The 21,079-nt window shown below is 43.3% G+C and overlaps 1 protein-coding gene across 1 annotated transcript in view; it reads left to right on the top strand.

Annotated features, from left to right (window-relative positions):
* LOC310789869 (teneurin-3) overlaps positions 1-17,535 on the top strand; it is a 174,680-nt gene extending 157,145 nt beyond the window's left edge. The window contains exons 20-27 of the mRNA XM_083651572.1: positions 907-1,061; positions 5,283-6,166; positions 7,719-7,894; positions 8,319-8,554; positions 9,332-9,628; positions 13,481-15,095; positions 15,353-15,483; positions 16,038-17,535. Of these exons, the coding sequence (XP_083507698.1) occupies positions 907-1,061; positions 5,283-6,166; positions 7,719-7,894; positions 8,319-8,554; positions 9,332-9,628; positions 13,481-15,095; positions 15,353-15,483; positions 16,038-16,790 (4,247 nt within the window). The 3' untranslated portion in view covers positions 16,791-17,535. The remainder of the gene's footprint in view (positions 1-906; positions 1,062-5,282; positions 6,167-7,718; positions 7,895-8,318; positions 8,555-9,331; positions 9,629-13,480; positions 15,096-15,352; positions 15,484-16,037) is intronic.
* Positions 17,536-21,079: the final 3,544 nt, after the last annotated feature.

A 21,079-nucleotide genomic window follows, 5' to 3' on the forward strand; every position in this document is an offset into this window, starting at 1 on the left:
GTGAACTTATCCTTTAAAGACTTAATTTAAAAAATAAATCACACTCTGGAGATAAAGCTGATTCAGAATCTTTTAAAAGTGCCAAAAGCAAAAGAACGATCCTCCACCGTGCATGCATCTTCCCGACATCACCGCTTATCATTCTTTAGAATTAGATCCCAAATCACAGCGCGTTAAAACCACTTTTTAACGTGGCGGGGTGAAAAATAGTCAAACGGCATGCGAGGTATAATTGAATTCCCATAGGTGCTGGTCTCTATTAAGCAGCACCGTGACATAGAGAGATATGGGGGCCTGGCGTGGCCTGCTAATATATTTCTCCCCTGTGTGGGAGTGGGACAAATAGCTACCACAACTCCACAATAGATCGGCCCCAACTTGCAACCCTGAGCTGACACTCAATCATTCCGACAATTTAGTCCGCAGTTTGTCACCATGGCAACCGCCCGTCTTTCGCCGCTTTCATCGAAAACTGGCCGAAGCAAAGCCGTCAACTCCGCTCCCTCGCTCATCCCTTCCTCTAATGGAGTCAAGATTGTTGATGATCGCTGATGTCACAAAATTTCCAAACACACCACTCATTGACACCCCCACCTCCGAGGTCCGTTTTTTAGAGCTGCTTTAGTGCGCATATATATATATATATATATATATATATATATATATATATACATACATACCGTATGAATACAGCCTTTCCCACTTCTGCATGAGAAATTATTTAATAGCAGAAAAGCAGCAGGTGAATTATTGATAGCTGTGCTTTTTGCAGTGACCTGAATAATGGGAAGCCAAGCTCGACACATGTATCCGTCGTGTTGCGTCCACTGAGTCATGCGAGCACAGATGCGCCGCGTCTTCTTCCCTCTGTGACGTGAGTTTGTTTGTTTTTTTTCATCTCCACAGGCATCGCTGTGGACAAGAACGGCCTGATTTACTTTGTGGATGGAACCACCATCCGGAAGGTGGATCAAAACGGCATCATCTCGACTTTCCTGGGTTCCAACGACCTCACGTCTGCCCGCCCTCTGACCTGTGACAACAGCATGGATGTCAATCAGGTGATTTACCCTGCCTACAGGCTCTCACAGGGCATGTCACAGCGCCACCTGGTGGCTTCCCTTTCCCCACACTACCCATCCATGACTCATCGTGGACTTTATACTGTGATATATAACGGTGTATACATTCCAACCACACTAGAACTAATCCATTTATGAATAATACACTTAGTGGTTTTCAAGGGACAGCAAGACATCTGAGAGCAATTTTGTTTTTGAATTTACATCAATTATCTAGATTTTAGATATTCAGATGATGTTCTCATCTAAAAAAATAAAAAATAAATCCAATGAGTTCAATAGTAAAATAAAATTAGGTACGGTAGACACACACACACACACAACACACACACACACAGAGAGGACCATGTTCAGTGAAATTGAAGGGGTAAAATATGAGGGAGGAGGAGGAGGATGTGATTTAGTGTTGATTGAAGAGATGAGTTTTCAGCTCACAGCAGATGATACGGAGTGAAAAATAATTGTTTTGATCTGGCGAGCGGTGATTGATTTTTGCCCTACAAGGAAGTCTGGGTTTTGGCCAGTCGCACCGCACATCACCAAGCCGCACTCGGAGGTTCAGCACAAATGGGAGCGTTTCTTCAGCAGTATCACACCGGGTTTTGTCCAGTTAAATTGTCTACCTGTGATTGAATGAGGTGGTGTAAAAGCAGTGTCCTGCCACAGCATTAAATAGCTTATAGCACTACGACACCATGAAACCTCTTCCACAGTACAGCTGTAGCTCTCGTCTCTGCTCTCAAACATTAATATCCCGCCTCATTCCCCACTCTTCTCCATTAACACTGAGTTTCCACACCTGGCACAAATGAGTCATGAAGAAAATAAAAAGCAAGAAAGCCTTTCATCAGATTGAAGTGAATGTGTTCATGACTTACTGTATATCTAGTTTGCACAGAAGGTGAATTCTGGAGTGGTTGAGAAGGAAATTGCCAGAGGATCACTTTCTCCTACTACCTCTTGCCCGTGTGCACCATCAGACATGACATCGGGCTTTTTATCGGTCCATTCGTTACATTTAAATTAGATTGCTGCCGTTCTAATCCAGAGCCGTTTACAATGAGTGAAACATTAGAGTAAGCCTGAACCGCCTGAACACCAACACTACACGATCTAATCCAGAGCCGTTTACAATGAGTGAATCAGAATCAGAATCAGAAAGACTTTAATGATCCCCGGGGGGAAATTGGGACAAGTAACAGCAGCTCGCACTCAGAACACACATAGCATAACAGAGTAAGCCTGAAAGGCCTGAACACCAACACTACACAATCTAATCCAGAGCAGTTTACAATGAGTGAAACAGAGTAAGCCTGAATGGCCTGAATACCAACACTACACAATCTAATCCAGAGCAGTTTACGAGTGAAACATTAGAGGAAGCTTAGTCTCGCTGGCCAGCCTCCTCTCCCTTCCGTCCGAGGAGTCTGGCGCCACGGAAACAGGCAACAGGGATGAACCCTCCCCTGCTCTACAGCTGCTCTCCCATTGGAGCGACTGTTTCGGTGGCAGCCGGATGTCCGCTCCCGGCTTATTACAAACTCTGTCATTGGCTCCGACCATGTCAATCAGAGCGGCTTCTGCTCCCTCCTCCCTGTGTGTCGCTGTAAATAGTGCCCTGCCGCCTCAGTGAAAACAACAACGCTAACTAGCTAGCAAGCTAACGACAGAAACCTACACGCTAGCTCGTTGCTACATGCTGAAAACGGCAAGTTGGATTGTTGAAAACTATTTTCCAAGGGCACTGCCGCTAAGCGCCGCCCATCGCAATCCCACTATGGAGACCTGCGGTGCCAGACTCCTCTCACGGTAGGGAGGGGAGGCTGGCCAGCGAGACTAGAGAAAGCCTGAATGGCCTGAACACCAACACTACACGATCTAATCCAGAGCAGTTTACAAGTGAAACATTAGAGGAAGCCTCAAAAGCCTGAACACCAACACTACACGAGAAATGCAAACATTATTGTGGATCTCCATTATTTGATGGACAAGTGACAGACGAGTCTTCCAGGGGTCCAGTTAAAATATCAACTCTCAACAGAAATCAATAGTAAGGATTGCAAGGGTCAAAACCACATCACCCTGACTATAGATATCACAAATATCCTTGTATCCCATTTAGGATAGCAGAATGCTGGGCAATATGAAAGAAAAGTCAAGGAGATTTTTTGACAGGTGCAAAAACAAGAGGAAGAGAAGGATGTGATGGCAGACAGAGGATTAGGCATGCCACTTATTGCTAACTAGGCATCTCACGTGCTCTTGATTCCTAGGCTCGCCCGCTGCGCGGCCTTGCCCGCCCTGCAGCTCGCATACGCAGGTTGGCCGCTGCTCAGCCTCGCCCACAGCTTGGCTACTGCGTGGCCTCGCCTGCTCTATTGTGTCGCTCACAAAATGCTATTGCCCTTAAGTTTATATGCGCGTGGGGGTGTGGGTGTCCCTTAAGTTTACATCCATCAGTCTTATGACATCACTGATGACATCAGTGACTTATGACATAATTGATGGCATCATCAGTGATGTCACTGATGACATCAGTAATGTCACAATGCACAACGCTCAAGTGACATCACTGATATCATCACCAGTGATTTATGACATCATCAGTGGGACAAGAATAGAAACAGAGAACAGAGCCCACATTGCCAAATAGATTACCAAGTCATTTGAGCCAGTAAAGACTTCTGGCTTTTGGGTAGACCATCTGATCCTGAGGCATCCAAGCCCGATAATTGGCTCAGAGGAAACTAGTGGGCAGCCTTGAAGGCGGTTTGTATTATTACTACTCACATGATGGAAAAGCACCATTCGGGACCATTTTGACAGTTAATTACACATTTGGAGGCCAGACCAGTCATTTTTGCTTTTACAATGAAGCTTTTTACAGTTCAGTGGCACGTTTGTCCCAAGCAGATTGTAATGGCTTGCCTGGATTATAGCTTTGGATAGTAATATCCAATGCTCACATTTCCAAAATGTGGGTAATGGGGCTCTATGTTTTTGTGTGTGAAATAATTAAAATTTGATTTTATTAGATGCGATATGTACTTTACTATTCACACAAGGGAGAAATTGTCTTTTAGCCTTCTGTTGGGCAAAGGGTCGGCCAGTGGACAGGTTTACAACTGAAGGGGTTGTGCCACACAGGGGATCAAACCCCCGACTGTCCGGTCAGGTGGGGGCGACCTCACTAATTACTAGGCCATCGTGCCGCTCCATTTACAACAGTAGAGGAAGCATAAAGGATCATCTGGCCATGGTGAATTTTAAGCCCATTTGTCATCTCTCCCTTCCTGTTTTTATTCTTTTTTTTTTAAAGCTGTAGCTAGATTCTAGCTAGAAGGTCGACTTCGAAAATGGGCGTGATCCGAGCAGCCCTTCCCCCCACACAGACACATTGGCCCCTCCACAATTTTGGAAACGCGATAGCATCAAAACCGTGCAAGATGCGGTCACGAAATGTTACAGGTGTGTAGTTGACATAAAGATGACAGTCATGTTCGAAAATGGGTGTGATCTGAGGAAGCCCGACCCCTACATTCACTGTGGCAGAAATGAGTCTTTAAATTCATGTATCGCCAGCCTCAAGTCAGAGTTGCAGTTGGAAAGTGGGGCTAAAAACAAGCAGTGAAGATAGGAGCTCATCTTAACCCAAAGGATCTTTCATTAAATATTGACTCTGCTTTTCCCTCTAGCAGCTCCTTTGACATATTCTCAGTTGTGGATGGCAGGTTAACATAATGGATAGAGAGACTGAACTGTAACTAAAAGGTCACGGGTTTGAGTCATGCAGCAGCCTCTATCAACCTGCTGAAGCATCTTCCCTGCCCACACATTGTAAGTTGCGCTGAATAAGAGCAGCAGGTACATGCATAACATCAATAGGTATTCATGTCTAGCCTACTTGAACGCTCAGATTTCCCACGTACATGAGGCGATATAAAACTTCAATCTGAAGCCTTCTCAACAAATCCAAGGAACAGCTTTAAGTGTGTTAATAGCCTACCTCTACCAGTGTGCAGGGTATAGGTTGTGCTAAATTAATCTCTGGTAGATTCAAAACAGACATTTTAATGAAAATGTCACGGGTTATTACTTTAAGTAAACAGCTGTTAAATTCTAATTCAAAATGATAATGATGTTTATCTCATGGAAAAGGTTTAATACCTCATTATAGACTAATGATGTCTTGTATTGTAGGTGATCTTGGAGTGGCCCACCGACTTAGCGGTTAGTCCTATGGACAACTCCCTATACATCCTGGACAACAACATAGTGCTGCGCATCACAGAAAACGGTCAAGTGAGTATCGCAGCGGGTCGACCTATCCACTGCCCGTTGGCTGGGATGGAGCGTGGCATGGCTGGAGGTCAAAGGGCACAACTGACTCCCCTGGAATCTGCTGTTTCCATCGCCGTGTCGTACCACGGGGCCTTCTACATCGCCGAGACAGACGAGAGGAAGCAAAGCCGCATCCGGAAGGTCTCTGTGGATGGTGAGATAACGCATTTGGCCGGGGCGCCCTCTGACTGCGACTGCAAGAACGATGCAAACTGTGACTGTTACCAGACAGGGGATGGCTACGCCAAAGATGCCAGGCTCAACGCCCCGTCCTCTCTAGTGGCAGCTCCAGACGGGACGCTCTACGTGGCAGACCTGGGCAACATCCGCATTCGGGCAATCTCTAGAAATGGGCCAACTTTGGTCTCCAGTCCCACTGCCTATGAGGTGGCTTCCCCCGATGCCCAGGAGCTGTACGTGTTCGACATCAACGGTACCCACCAGCACACTGCGAGCCTGCTCACCGGCGACTTCAAATACACCTTCAGCTACAGCACGGAGAATGACATCACAGCTGTTACCGACAGCAACGGCAACACTCTGAGAATCCGGAGAGACCCCAACCGCATGCCGGTGCGTATCGTTGCCCCCGACAACCAGGTGATCTGGTTGTCCATGGGGACCAATGGTGGACTGAAAACTCTCACAGCTCAGGGCCAAGAGCTGGTGCTTCTTACTTACCATGGCAACAACGGTCTGCTGGCTACAAAGACCTCTGAGATTGGCTGGACAACCTTCTATGAGTGAGTATATTGGAGATTGAAGAGATCAATCTGTGCAAATCTTTATATGTCAAAGTCAGACAGATTTGTGTTGCAATTCATTTTGGCGCCCGGCATCTCTAATGGCACTGGCCTACAATACAAATTGAACATAACTCCCACGTTCTGCACACTGATGCAAACTCTCCACTTTGTAAGCAAACGCACACAACGTTCTGTAGCCCTGCATTGTTTTTGTAGGCCTACTGGCAGATAACAGTTTAAACATGAAAATGCATTGACTTGGGAGTGGCTCACTGAGTAGACTGTGTACCATAATCAATCAATCAATCTTTATTTATATAGCCCCTTTCAAACAAATCACATGCATTTCATCGCTTTACAATCGATTGACAAAAGAAAAGTAAAAAAAAAAATAGGCCTAATAAGAATAATTTGGAGGCTCTTGCTGCATGTCCTACCCTACCTCTCTCTCATACCTCCCTGTCTCTCTCACTATCTCTGTCAAAGCATAAAATGTCCCCCCACCCCCCCATAGAAAAAGGAAGGCATTGCTTTATTTTCATGGACTATTGGATGAGGAACCAGTATTAGCAGCCTTACAGTTCTAGCATTTATTTAACAAACTTTTGCTTTAGCTCCTCATCTGCTACTGAAGCGCTTTAGACACCGTCCTGAAGTGAACGTACGGTACTACTCATACTGTGTCTGTGTGAGCATGTGTGAGAGGGGGTGGGGGTCTGTGTGTGTGTGTTCTTGCTCCCCTCAGCGCAGGACCAGGTTACTCTATAATTGGTAACTTACCTGCAAAGTGCTTTAGGGTGCACACTTAATTGAAACCTAATTATAAAATGTGCCTCAGATCTGTAAAATAGCCTAGTTAGTCTTATAATAACCCAATATCCATCAAGGATGCCACTTTTTCTTTTTCCAATTGACTAAACCAGGAGTATCAATCATGTTTCATGTATTAATTATTTTGCTGGAGGCCAGGTGGCTGAAGAGCAGCATTATAAATGCATCTTACATGTTGAGCTGATATTCATACATTTAAAAAGCAAAGTTTGATATAATGACCAACTCATCTAATGACTTGAGTATAATGCACTTTTCTAACCAGCTCAATGTAATGAGGCCTGTGTGTGCTTGTTAGTGTGCACTTTGGGGATTGAAATCTTCACCCATGTGTAATATGCTGTCATGTTTTGCCACATTGTTATAAATGATATTGTCAGTTTAACTAAAATAGCTAAAGCATTCCATTGACATTATATGGTAGATTGATCATTCACATAATTGAATTCATTACAAGTTGGTGTTTTTAATATTAAAAAAATGACAGATGATGAGATGTGTGTCATTCACCCCTATCCAATATTAGTTTGCACTTTGGGTCAGTCCGGCAGCCCCTTCTCTCATGCGCTGAAAACTGGAACCTTTTTCCAAAGCGATAATGAAAATGTGACACGTTAATTACAAGAAAATAGACGCTCTTGTTCAACAAGTTGATAATTGAGAGGAAGCCCTTGTACCTCTCAAAGCTTTGTCATGTAATCTTCTTTTTGTCAAACAGCTACGACAGTGAAGGGAGGCTGATGAACGTGACGTTCCCCACCGGGATGGTGAACAACTTGTACACAGACATCTACAGCGCTTTGACCGTGGACATTGAGAGCTCTCTGACGGAGGAGGAAATAAGTATCACCACGAACACCTCGACCATCCGTGCCTTCTACACTCTGGCTCAGGGTAAGGCACCTTCCTTATACAAGCGCCAGGCGGCCATTTTGAAGGTGGTTATTTGTCATTGTTTCAGGGGGTCACCGGGGCAATGTTGAGTAAGCTTAAGTCATGTATCATCACAGCTCAGAGGGTCTGACAAGACTACCGGGTAAATGATTGCTCTCTCAGTGTGTGGGTTTTTGGGTGTCAGGGAGACGCACCAACCTTGTAGCTAAATGATATCCAGGATGCCTAGAGCCAGATGGCCCAGCTATTTCTAAGGCCTTATTCATTTTCATCCCTTTGATCAGAAAACGGTCTAATTTGAAGTAATAAGTTACTTTTAGCACCACTGAATGCAACCAATGCTCTCGGGGGATCGTCAATAACACTAAGTCTTGAACATAATTAGCCATTCCGTTGTTTTTAATTGCCTTCCCCCCATCACCAGACCAATGTAGAAGCAGCTATCAAGTGGGCTTTGACAACTCCTTAAGGATTACCTATGCCAACGGGATGGACACCCACTACCAGACAGAGCCCCACATCCTGGCAGGCGCTGCCAACCCGACGGTAGCCAGACGCAACATGAGCTTGCCAGGGGAGAGCGGGCAAAACTTGGTCGAGTGGCGCTTCCGCAAAGAACAAGCCAGGGGGAAAGTGATCGTGTTTGGACGCAAGCTTAGAGTAAGTCTGATTACTTATTTATTTTATTTTTTACTGCTGCATGCAAATCATCAGTAGCCTCTGTGCCAATAAAAGGGGATGTTTTCTGTGGTCTTGCGTAGCTCTGAGCATAGCACTGACACTCTTGACAATTTGCGATTCCAATTCCCACCGGGGTCACGCGTGCTCAAAATTTATGAAGTTATTTTATGTCATTAGCTGCTACTGTATGTCACCGTCTTCAATCTTGCAAAATGTAGCTGCAATTCTTTCTGTCCTTAGGGCTTTATGGGTCACATAAACATTTAAAGTTCCAGATAAAGAGGATATCAATATTCCAGTACTGTATATAAGTTCACATCTTCTTATTGCCCCGCCTCAGAATGCGACACTGAGATTTACAGCATGATTTACGTTATGAACTTAACTTGGGTGCTTACTTTGCCTCACAGCAATTTTCCTCTCCAGTTGTGATTTAAGCAGACCTGAACGATTGCCAGAGTGTCTCTCAGTTTAATGAAGCTCGTGAAGAGGTTGTTAATCTCCCTGACGGCCGCGGTGGCAATTTCAGTTCATGCCGTTTTAAAACGCAACCGACGACAAAGAACATGTGAACTACTCCACCAACCAATATCAAAACAAATCTACTCTGAGTTTGCACTGTTGTTTAATCTATATAAAGTGCTTTATAGCCATTGTTCAAAAGTGCTATATAAGATGTTTATGATTATTATTATTATGAGTTGTTTACTATTAGTATTTTGTCTTGCACCTACTGAAATCAAACCCTCTCTGCAGGTGAATGGACGGAACATTCTGTCCGTCGATTATGATCGCACCTTGAGGACGGAGAAGATTTACGACGACCACAGGAAGTTCCTCTTAAAGATTATCTACGACACAGCAGGCCACCCGGTGCTTTGGGTGCCCAGCAGTAAGCTACTCCCCGTTAACGTGAGCCGCGGCAGCAGCGGGCAGATCAGCGCCCTGCAGAGAGGCCCCACCACCGAGAGAGTGGAGTATGACAGCCAGGGCCGCCTGGTGTCCAGAGTGTTTGCTGATGGGAAGACATGGAGTTACACCTACCTGGAGAAGGTGAGAAAAGAATATGATCTGAGGAAATGTTATGGAGGGATAATGTACAGGATGCTGGTAATTATTGCAAAATACACCCTGACAGGGCCAATTAAGCACAACGTGGAGATTAGCCTTAAGGGGCTTATTTTGCTATAATGACCGGCTCCCTGTACATTAGCCTTGTTATATTGTTTTGTCAAGGACCATGTAGAAAAACATGAATCTCAGTTAATGAGAAGAGCTGCTTTGCACCAGATTTAGCTACTAGCTAATTTCCATCTATAGTCCCTTAGGCAGTCTACCTGCCTAAGGGACTAACTACGCATAAAAAATAGACATTAAAAACAGTGCAAAACAATGAAGTCACACAATGACATTCATAATAACATTCTCAACCCTGAGCAAAGTAACCTACCCCTCCCCTAAACTCCTCTTGCACGCACATACTGTACGTACACACACACACACACACACACACACACACACACACACACACACACACAAATGCAGACATGATTGCTTACAGTCCAGTTTTTACAGTTTTTAACTTTACAGGAGAAAATCTGAAAATCTTAACAGATTTTCAGATCAGTAGTGAGCTTATAGCTGTAAAGAGAAATGTAAATACTGTAAGACTGGATGGTTTCCTATCAAAGATTTTAAGGACTTGCTTATGAGGTCAATAGACCCTTCTCACGGGGGCCATTTTGCGTCGAAAAGGCAGGGTTAACACAGGTGCAAGCAAAACACTAATGAGGGTTTCCAACTTCCATGATTTGAATTTGGAAACCCTCATTAGTGTTTTGTTTGCAAACTGTGTTTATTCTGCCGTTTCGACACAAAATGGCCCCCGTGAAAAGGGTCCATTGAGTGGCTTCAAAGCAGTCTTATTTGCCTGAGACCAACAGGACACACAGTAAGAAAAATGAGTGCGGGTGGGGGTGGAAAATCATTGCATTCAAAAATGTCCACGACTGCCTCAATTGTAAGAGTTCCTAATCTAAAATCAGCATCCATGGGCTCCACTAGCACAACTGCAACCATAGCAACAAGCCATTCAGCCTTTAACCAGTCATCTAAGTGTTATGCTCTCCAAAGTAATAATGGAAATATTCCATGTTTCTAACCTAGGTTAACGGTGGGTTTTTGCCACCAGGTGTCGCGAGTTAAATTGATTAGAAATGATCCAAATCGACCAGATTTCTTGACTATAGTGATATAATGTAAAACAGCTGTCTGCTATGTGAAACAGCAGTCTCCTATGTGAAACAGTGATCTGCTATTCAGAAACAATAGACCTGGATGTTAGTATTCAACAAAGCTGAGTAATAAAATAACACAATCTGTATGCTACTGCAATATCTCTCTCTCTCTCGCTCTCTCTCTGTTACATACATACTCTTCAAATGGATCTTAGAACCCTTTCTTTTGAAGCCATGCAGAGATGTCCCTTGCCACTGCTGGCATCATCCCTTCATTGCGTGACCTGGGGAGACCATGTCAACACTCTGACACAGAACACAGAGAGCTCAGGGAGCATGGGGAACCTCCGTGCTGTAACGGATGACTGGGCATGACATTTTAACAGGGAGGGTGGTAAAGCTTTGGAAGACGGACTGTAATCCAAAGTGCATAGAAATTAATTAAATAAGTCTCTTGTTGGAATTAAAAGTAAACAGTTATTTTTTTTGTCAGATGCATTATGTTCAATTTACTAACTAGACAATAATTAGAGGTTAACATGTCTAGCAAACAAACGAAGGAACATCATCTTTTCCAGCAGAATTCTCAGTTTTGACAGCTGTATGTGTATCGTTTTGAAGCATCAATATATCATTGTCAAATTACTTGTGATGCCTTGGTATAATCACTGTGAACAAAGGATTACAGCATGGCTTAGACAAGTAGAACCTATCTCATGCCAGTGTTCTGGGTAGTGCTGCTGTTGCTCTAAAATAAGACTACATTTCCCATGAACCCAGTTTCCTCTTAGGAGTCGACAGGACTTGTCCCCACTCACACTCTGGTGTCACTCTGCATGCCTAGCTTTTTAAGAAGAGTCGATAATTGATCGGGATTTCACTTGTTCTACCATCTGCCACGGCAAGAAAGTCTCAAAGTTTGAGCTCTGTTTGCAGTGGGAGAACAGTGCAAACAGAGCCCTCTCCCTGTTTTGCCTTAAAGCATCTCCCTTTGTACTGCATTGCAACCCAGCCGATTTTGAAATCCAACCTAAAATATACTGTCGTGTAGAGGCTGCCCATCTTCTCGGCGATGGTCTTGTTTTTTACACTTTTTATGCTATAGTAGTATCTCTGCTAAATTATTTGTGCAAAATTAATGCAGTAAGGATTTATTGATGTAGAAATACTGCATGTAGCACCTTTATATTGCAATATTTAATATTTCAAGTGGAGAAACCGTTTAGCCTATCAGCAAAAAGGATGGCATTCACCGATTGCAGTGCCTGATATTTAGCCAGTGGGTCACATCATTTCTGCCTGGATACCAGACTCACGCACCTAGCAATCTATGGCCATGTCAAATTCTTCTCAAAGTTTTTTGAAAGTTATTTCTCACAAAATCTTTTTTCATGTGAAAGAAGGTTATATCAGGTTGTTTGTTTCATAATTACATGTGTATGATTGAATTTGTGCTCATTCAAAGATAGTAAGATGAAGGGCTCAAAAACTTTTAAAATAGTTCAGTTATTTGTTTAGAATGAAGATTTGCTTCTCCCTGCCACATAAGGGGTAAAAAAAATATATTTATCGGTATTGGCTATCAGCCAAATTGTTATTTTAAGTATCGTATTGGTCAAAATGTTTGCAATGATTTGAATTGATTTGAATTGAATGTTAACACATTCACTGCCAGCCGTTTTTTTTTTACTGTAGGTAGGTTCTGCCAGAGGGTTTTTTTGAGGATTCTGGCTCATCTTTCAAGACCCGAGGATTCTTTTCTGCTAAGATTTTGTGAACACACAATATCTCAAAATAACTAATAGAATGTGTGCTTTCTCTGTCTAAAAGAGTTAGTTTGTAGAGTTAGTAGTTATGTAAGCATTAGCAGTTGAATACAGCATGGTTTCAGCGTCTGAAAAATTATTCAGAGATAAACGGCTTTTTGTGAAATTCGATAGAACAGTCACTTTAACCATTCATTTTTGGCATCAGTAAGACGTCAGACATCTAAACAATAGTTTTGAACAGTAATTTCCTCCATAACAGCAGGAAACCCCCCTCTGCTTCCAACTCCTCCCTCCGTGGGCGTTCTTCTTGGCTGCAGCGGCCGTGTCACAAGCTTGTCACCAGTCTCACTGCTTTGCTGCTGCTGTGCCTGTCTGCGCGGCCGCTCTTTGAGGAAGTCTGGATGGACTCGCTCGCTTCTTGGAGTTTTGGTTGAGAGCTTTGATGAAGCTTTTGCGATTCTGGTCATATTTATGCTGCGTGTTTCAAAGTGTATTCCACCCGTAATCTATTATGCAAATTTGCAATCCCGACCCGGACCGCAAGCAATCAGCGCGAAAACGAAAGTGTTTTGGTCAATCCATTTTCATGAGAATGGCTTCGAGGAAGCCATTCTCATGAAAATGCTTGCCTTCCTCTAGTCAGGAGAGCACTGTCGCCACTTAGTGGGTCGGTGGAATGGGTTGTAAACGTTCGGTGGTTCCAATAATTATATAAGAGATGTAAAAGGGTTAGATGCACATCCCACGGTCAAAAAAAAACAAAACATTTTTTTGACGGAGTAATACGTCATTGGCAGTGAACCGTTGGATTTTTTTTGATGGAGTAATACGTCGTTGGCAGTGAACGTGTTAATTATGTAACTCTAAACATTTGTGTTGTTTTCCTCTCTTCTCTCTAGTCCATGGTTCTCCTGTTGCACAGTCAGCGCCAGTACATCTTTGACTTTGACTCCCTGGACCGGCTTTCTGCTGTCACCATGCCGAGCGTGGCCCGTTACACCATGCAGACCATCCGTTCAGTGGGCTACTACAGGAACCTGTATCATCCCCCAGAGAGCAACGCCTCGGTGGCCGTGGACTACAGTGAAGATGGCCTGCTACTGAGGGTCTCTCACCTTGGTACAGGCCGTAGGATCCTGTACAGGTACCGCCGGCAGAACAAGCTGTCAGAGATCCTGTATGACAGCACAAGGGTCAGCTTCACCTACGACGAGATGGCAGGCGTGCTGAAGACAGTCAACCTGCAGAATGAAGGCTTCATCTGCTCCATCCGTTACCGCCAAGTGGGCCCCCTGGTGGACCGGCAGATATTCCGATTCAGCGAGGACGGCATGGTCAACGCACGCTTTGACTACACTTACGACAGCAGCCTGCGCGTCACCAGCGTGCAAGGCGTCATCAACGAAACACCACTGCCCATCGACCTCTACCAGTTCGATGACATCTCCGGAAAGGTGGAGCAGTTTGGCAAGTTTGGGGTCATCTACTACGATATAAATCAGATCATATCCACAGCGGTCATGACCTACACCAAGCACTTTGATGCGCACGGACGCATCAAGGAGATCCAGTATGAGATCTTCCGTTCGCTCATGTACTGGATCACTTTCCAGTATGACGATGTGGGACGGGTCACCAAGAGAGAGATCAAGATCGGCCCCTTTGCCAACACCACCAAGTACGGCTACGAGTATGATGTGGATGGCCAGCTACAGACCGTATACCTGAACGACAAAGTGGTGTGGCGCTATACATATGACCTTAACGGAAACCTCCACCTGCTGAACCCAGGAAACAGTGCCAGGCTTCTGCCATTACGCTACGACTTGAGAGACCGCATCACCCGCCTGGGGGACGTCCAGTACAGAATGGACGAAGACGGCTTCCTCCGTCAGAGGGGAGCGGAAATCTTTGAGTACAACTCCAAGGGACTCCTGGTGCGGGTCTACAGCAAGGGCACCAACGGGTGGACAATTCAGTATCGTTACGACGGACTCGGGCGTAGAGTGTCTACCAAGACTAGCTTGGGCCAACACTTGCAGTACTTTTACGCAGATCTGAGCTACCCCGCCAGGATTACACATGTATACAACCACTCCAGTTCGGAGATTACCTCTCTCTACTATGACCTCCAAGGTCACGTGTTTGCAATGGAGATAAGCAGCGGAGAGGAGTTCTACATTGCCTGTGATAACACTGGCACGCCCCTGGCTGTCTTCACCAGCAACGGCCTCCTGGTCAAACAGGTCCAGTACACAGCCTTCGGTGAGATCTACTTCGACTCAAACCCAGACTTTCAGCTCGTGCTTGGGTTCCATGGAGGACTGTATGACCCCCTGACCAAACTGCTGCATTTTGGGGAGAGGGACTACGACATAATGCCTGGAAGATGGACTGTCCCAGATGTCAACACTTGGCAAACAGTTGGCAAAGAGCCAGGACCTTTTAATTTATACATGTTCAGAAATAACAACCCCATCAGCAAAGTGCATGAATTGAGAGAATATGTTGCAGGTAAGAAATTATTATGATACTGTTGTTGCTTTCTCCATAGACATTTCGATAAATCCAAATATAACGAGTTTTAAGGCTCGAACCAAGCCAACACGTGATCCAGAGAATCTTGAGTGAACAATAAAATAATGGGGGGGGGGGGATATTTGTACCTCAGCTCATTGCCTTACAAAGTATCTAAGGAAGATGTATACAGTATTCATATAACTAGTGTAAACCATCTCACTGTCTGCAACTTTCATATCTTTTTTTCTTAGATGTGAATAGCTGGCTTGTAACCTTTGGCTTTCATCTACACAACACCATTCCTGGCTTTCCGGTCCCAAAGTTTGACTTAAGCATGCCATCCTATGAACTGAGGAAGAGTCAGCTCTGGGATGATCTGCCGGTAGGTTTAATTAACATTTCTTATACGGTACAATTTACGGTACATATTTAGCATAAAATGAATTTAATAGCAAAAAATCTGAGTCTGTTTAATAATTCTGCTCCAACCAACAGACAATATGCATTTGATAGGGTGGGGGATCAGTCAAACAAAATACTTTTTTTCCCTACGATGTTTCTTCCTGATAGCACACACAGCATATCAATTTTAATTGGGCCATATTTGCATAATAACAAGCACAAAGTGTACTTTCCACTACCTTGCCTTGGTTATCCACTGAACACATTTTAGCACTATTTTTTTCTTCTTCACATTTTAGTGTTGCTGCTGTTAAAACAACCTTTTGGAAGCTATTTATGTTGGGCTACTTAAGGCCTTAACACAAAATGTATTGCCCCAAAATTGTCACGGGGGATTTATCTCCTCGCGGCTTGAGAACACAGCTTGAAAACACCATTATCTTAGAGGGAGAGGAAAAGCTCTGCTTCTAAATGGCCATGTGCTGCCATGTTTCAAGCATGTTGAGTTAACGTTTCACTGCACTTCTCCTACAGTCGATCTCTGGGGTCCAGCAGGAGGTAACCAGACAAGCGCACTCTCTCCTGTCATTTGAGCGCCTGCCAGAGGTCCATCTCACCCGCGGCCGCAGAGGTGAAAAGTCTTGGCTGTGGTTCTCAGCGGCAACGTCTCCCATCGGTAGAGCTGTGATGTTTGCCATCTACAAGGGCAGTGTGCACACTCACACGCTCAATGTAGCCAGTGAGGACTGTATCAAGGTTGCAACCATCCTCAACAATGCCTTCTATTTGGAAGACCTTCACTTCACTATCGAAGGTCGAGACACACACTACTTTGTTAAGCCGGGCCTTCCAGATGCCGACCTCGCTGCTTTGCACCTCACCAGCGGACACAAGACCCTGGAGAACGGTGTCAATGTGACCGTTTCCCAGTCCACCACAGTCATGGATAGTCGGACTCGCCGTTTCGCAGATGTGGAGATTCGCCGTGGGGCTCTGGCTCTTCACATTCGCTACGGTTCCACGGTGGACGAAGAGAAAGTCCGGGTCGTGGAGCTGGCTCGTCAGCGGGCCCTGGCCGGGGCGTGGGCGACAGAACAGCAGCGAGTACGTGATGGGGAGGAGGGGGTCCGCCCCTGGACAGAGGGGGAGAAGAGGCAGCTCCTGAGCAGTGGCAAAGTCTTGGGGTATGACGGGTACTACGTGCTCTCCATTGAGCAGTACCCAGAATTAGCAGACAGTGCGAATAACATCCATTTTCTTCGACAAAGTGAAATTGGGAAAAGGTAACAAACTGAAGTGAATCTTCTGCCAAAGAGACTTTGTTTTGGTAGACAAACACTAGTGGGCAAAATGAGTGTAATCGAAGGTTAGAAGCGGCTATGTACACAGATGTGTTAGTGTGTTTTTGTTTAAAACATTTAAATAAAAAATAAAAATCGGGGTCAAAAGCAATGCTGTGCATTGTGACTTAGGGACTACAGAGTAAATGTATAACTACACAAGCCTTAACATGGCAATTACAGGTCAGTTCCTCTGTAGCACAAAAGCCTTTTGGACTCTTTCACCAGGAGCAGAGGAATAGTGGTGTTTGGGGGGAAAGAGTGAACTGTTTTAGGTGTTTTATGTTTCTTGTTTTGATGGAGATTCAACAGGAAGTAAAGTCTGGTTCAACAGGAAGTATTAAAAGAGCAAAGGAAATGTTTACATTATGCATATCTGCACTTCTCCGGAATGAAGAAGTATGTGAGTCATGAGCTTCTCAATCGCAGATCAGGCAGTGACTGTGAGCAAATGTCAAAATCAAAGACTTCTGATGTTAGAGATATTCTCACCAAACAACCACTATGTATACCAGATTTAGCACTGTAAAACATCAAAATGTCTCATTCTTAAGTTGCTTTAAAAAGGAAAAAAAAAACAATGTAACATGTTTAAACCCAATATCCATTGTGAAACAAAGGACAGTAAAGGCATGAAGTACCTATGTTGGGATGGGGAAAGGCACAGGTGTGTCTTGGATAGCACAGGGACACCATGTTTTGTAAATGATGCAAGAGTTTTATGGGTTTTTTAATGAAATTCAATAAATGTCCGTACTAGTCATATTAACAGTAATTTATGTTGTGTTTATACATTACAAATAAAGTCCAACCGATTTTGATTTTTTTCTTTCATTTTTCAGACATGCAGTGTTTTTTTTTTACTACAGTTTAAAGTAAGTTTTCTTCTCCGTATGGAAAATATGAGGCTTCTTCACAAAGCTCTGTTGAAGTAAGAACTAATTAACAGAGACCTGTACATGTACAAGTGGTGATGTATCTATAGCATGCAGTGAAATATTGTTTCCACTAAATTTAGTGTTTATTGGGCATACTGCCTTATGACCTGGCTTCCTGTCCGATGAATATTTCATCAACGCAAATATTTTATGAACCCTTCTCACATAAACAAGGTTGCAGTAGATCCAAATATAGATCACATCCATGTTCTCGGTAGGTATCATCATAACTTGTTTTTAAAATGCACTCGTGGATTAAAATGACATTGGGGTTATTTTTGGGGCAAGGGGTCTTTTTTTTTTAAGAGTTGGGACAATGTTTTGCCATTTATTTTCGTGAAATAGGTCAACCGTTTTTTGTTTGTCAGGGGAGTAAATGTGTTTTCAAACCTTTTTTTGTCAGAGGAGAAAATGTGTTTTCAAAGTGGCAGGTTACTCAAACTAACCTTGTAAGGCAGCTGTATACTCAAGACACGAAGTTGGCAAAGTGGATATAATGCCTGCTAAAGACGAGGTTAAATAGTTCTCCATGACCTCAGTATTACACACACACACACACACACACACACACACACACACACACACACACACACACACACACACACACAAATGACATAAATGATTAAAAATATACCATCTCAACTACAAAGCTAAAGAAGACAAATCCAGCACTGCTTTGAAGTCAGCTGTTTGAAGCCGTTCTGAATTAAATTGTGTAAATTGTGGCTGAAAAGATTTCGGTGTGTCAGTGTAACTAAGCTGAAATTTAGACCGTTGCCTAAAAACAATCTCATTCAGCATCATAATCCAAAGGGTTAGCTTTCTCTCACTAATATTACCATTCATCAAAGCAGTCATTCTGAGGAGAGTGATTCATTTTGCACCAGCTTGAGGAGAAGGCTCTTTGCACAAAGGCCGTTTTATACAGTATAAGCTGTTTTGTTTTGTTACCCCCCACCAACCCCCACCTGCTCCCCCAGCATCCCGCAGACTCTTCAACTTAAAGTTTCAGATATTTAAAGGTTCTGTCTCTTTTAATGTTTGTCAACTCAGGATCTGAGTAATAGGCCTTCAGAGTTCTCATCAAACCGTCAGAGTACACTTCCCCCCTTCAACACCCCATTATGAAATCTCTTATGAAAGCTCCCCTGTGTGCTATTGTCTATTGTTCCTTAACAATGAAACAATGAATGCATACTAAACTCTTATCCCTACACAGAGTGTTTCAACCCCCACCAGTACTGAAAAGGCTTGAAATAAGCAAGTGAGCTACCCCAAATAAGAAGTGATTAAATCTTTCATTATCTTAAAAGTCCTCTGATGCTCCCTAGTGGTACAAAGTGCACAGTTCAGAAAGTGTTCAACCACCTACATCATAGCAATACACTTGTTATAAAACCGAGGAATGATCACTGCACTTTCATAAAGGCATATACAGTACCGTATATTTATAGTTATAGTTGCATAATTCAGTTGCACTTTGCTGGATGGCAATTCAGATGTTGGAAAACCAACTAAAATCCTCAAACCCTAACAGAGCTTAACACATCTATGCACTTTAGGTTTATGTAAAGAGACATCAAATGGAATAGCTAAAGCAATGATATCAAAATGATCAGCAGCATGGGCATGGCTCTGTAGAGCTGCTGCAGTATCACACTGTGACCGCAGCACAGCCGAGCAACCAGGTCGCTACTTCAAAGGCTGATAGAAAAGAGATGGCACGACTTTGCAAGAACATCAAAGGCCTAACATCATTATGCAATAACCACATCAGAGCAGTGGGGGGAAATGTTCTATAATTCAATTGAGCCTCATTTTTTGCATACAACAACATAGCCATTTAGAATTAAAAGTTACACGAGAAATAACTGAGCCATAATCAAATATCATTACACTATTGCATTTAATAGGAAGCACTAGATTCCTTATGATGCTTCGGTTACGCATCAGAGCCCGAATTTGTTTTGATAGTTGATGGTTGATTTTGTTTTTTTATTATTTATGTTGAGACAACTCATATTATGTTCAACAGGGTTCCTACACAATTTCCATTTCAAAATTCCACAGACTTCTCTCAGATTTCTCAGACTTGTGTTGAAAAGTGGTGGGGAAATGTCCCCATTGTAAATTACACCTATGCGACAATATTTTATGGATGACTAGGTGATTTCGCAAAATATTGACACAATGAGATTTTTGATAAATAATCATCAGTAATGTGGATATAATGACTAAGTGGGTAAAGGAAAATAAATAATAGAACAGCTAGACAACACCTATGCCATATCCCCATATCCGTATATTGCCCAGCTCTACTAGTAATGTTTTTTTTACTTTACTCCGTGTGTCCACTCTGGCACAGATAGGGACATGGAGAAAGACAGTGAGGAAGAAATGGGTAGAGAGGAGGAGATAGAGAGAGTGGGAGATTGTTCATATCTCAGTTGTAGGCTCTCTTTATTTGTTTGATTAGCCTACCTCCTCTACTTCATTAAAAAAAAAGTTTTACCAACAAATCTCCCCCACCTTTCAGTATTTTACACTGGCCCACACACGATAATAGCTAGATGTTTATTATGCAAAGAAATTGTTTAAAATCCAACTGTTTCCAACTGTGCTATGTTTCCAAATATTTGCCAGAAGATTATAGCGAGGTACTACAATGACCCCAAACTCAGACATGTTGGTAGGGGGAAAAGGCTATGGGATTTTAGAATTTTAGGGTTTTCAGTTAAAATGCATGAAATAAGGTCTGTGGTTAACACAAGCTTATATGGGAGTGGAACTTTGTGTTCAGCAGGATAATCTTTAATCCATCTTTAATAAAGATTGCGCAGTGGGAAGAGCTCTCACTCTGAGTTTCCCAAAGCTACAAATCACTCGCTTTTTTTAATTAATAAACTAAAATCTTAGCACAGTAACATCAATGCTGATAATAAATATCTATCCATCTATCCAACCCTGGGCAATAGTCTGGAAACACAAATGTTTTTCCATACTTATCCAGACATGGAAATTACTAACATCTAATTCCATACTTTTCCATACTGCTTAGGAACCCAGAATGCATGCAAAATCAAGTTAAATAATCAAATGAATGGTCATCTCATTGAACCGAATGGTAATGTTAGGTGTGATGTCAAACAAATAAGCTGAAAACAAAGCATCAATTTAGACGTGATGTGTGTCAGGATATAAAATATCTTCATATCATACTCCACTGAATTACTACAGTCACATTCACCACAGCCTGAGCCTGGAGCTCTCCATTCCCTCTCCCCTCTATTGGGATTCA

This window comes from Poromitra crassiceps, assembly GCF_964638095.1.
Source record: "Poromitra crassiceps genome assembly, chromosome: 15".
In the NCBI taxonomy this organism is placed as follows: Eukaryota; Metazoa; Chordata; class Actinopteri; order Beryciformes; family Melamphaidae; genus Poromitra; species Poromitra crassiceps.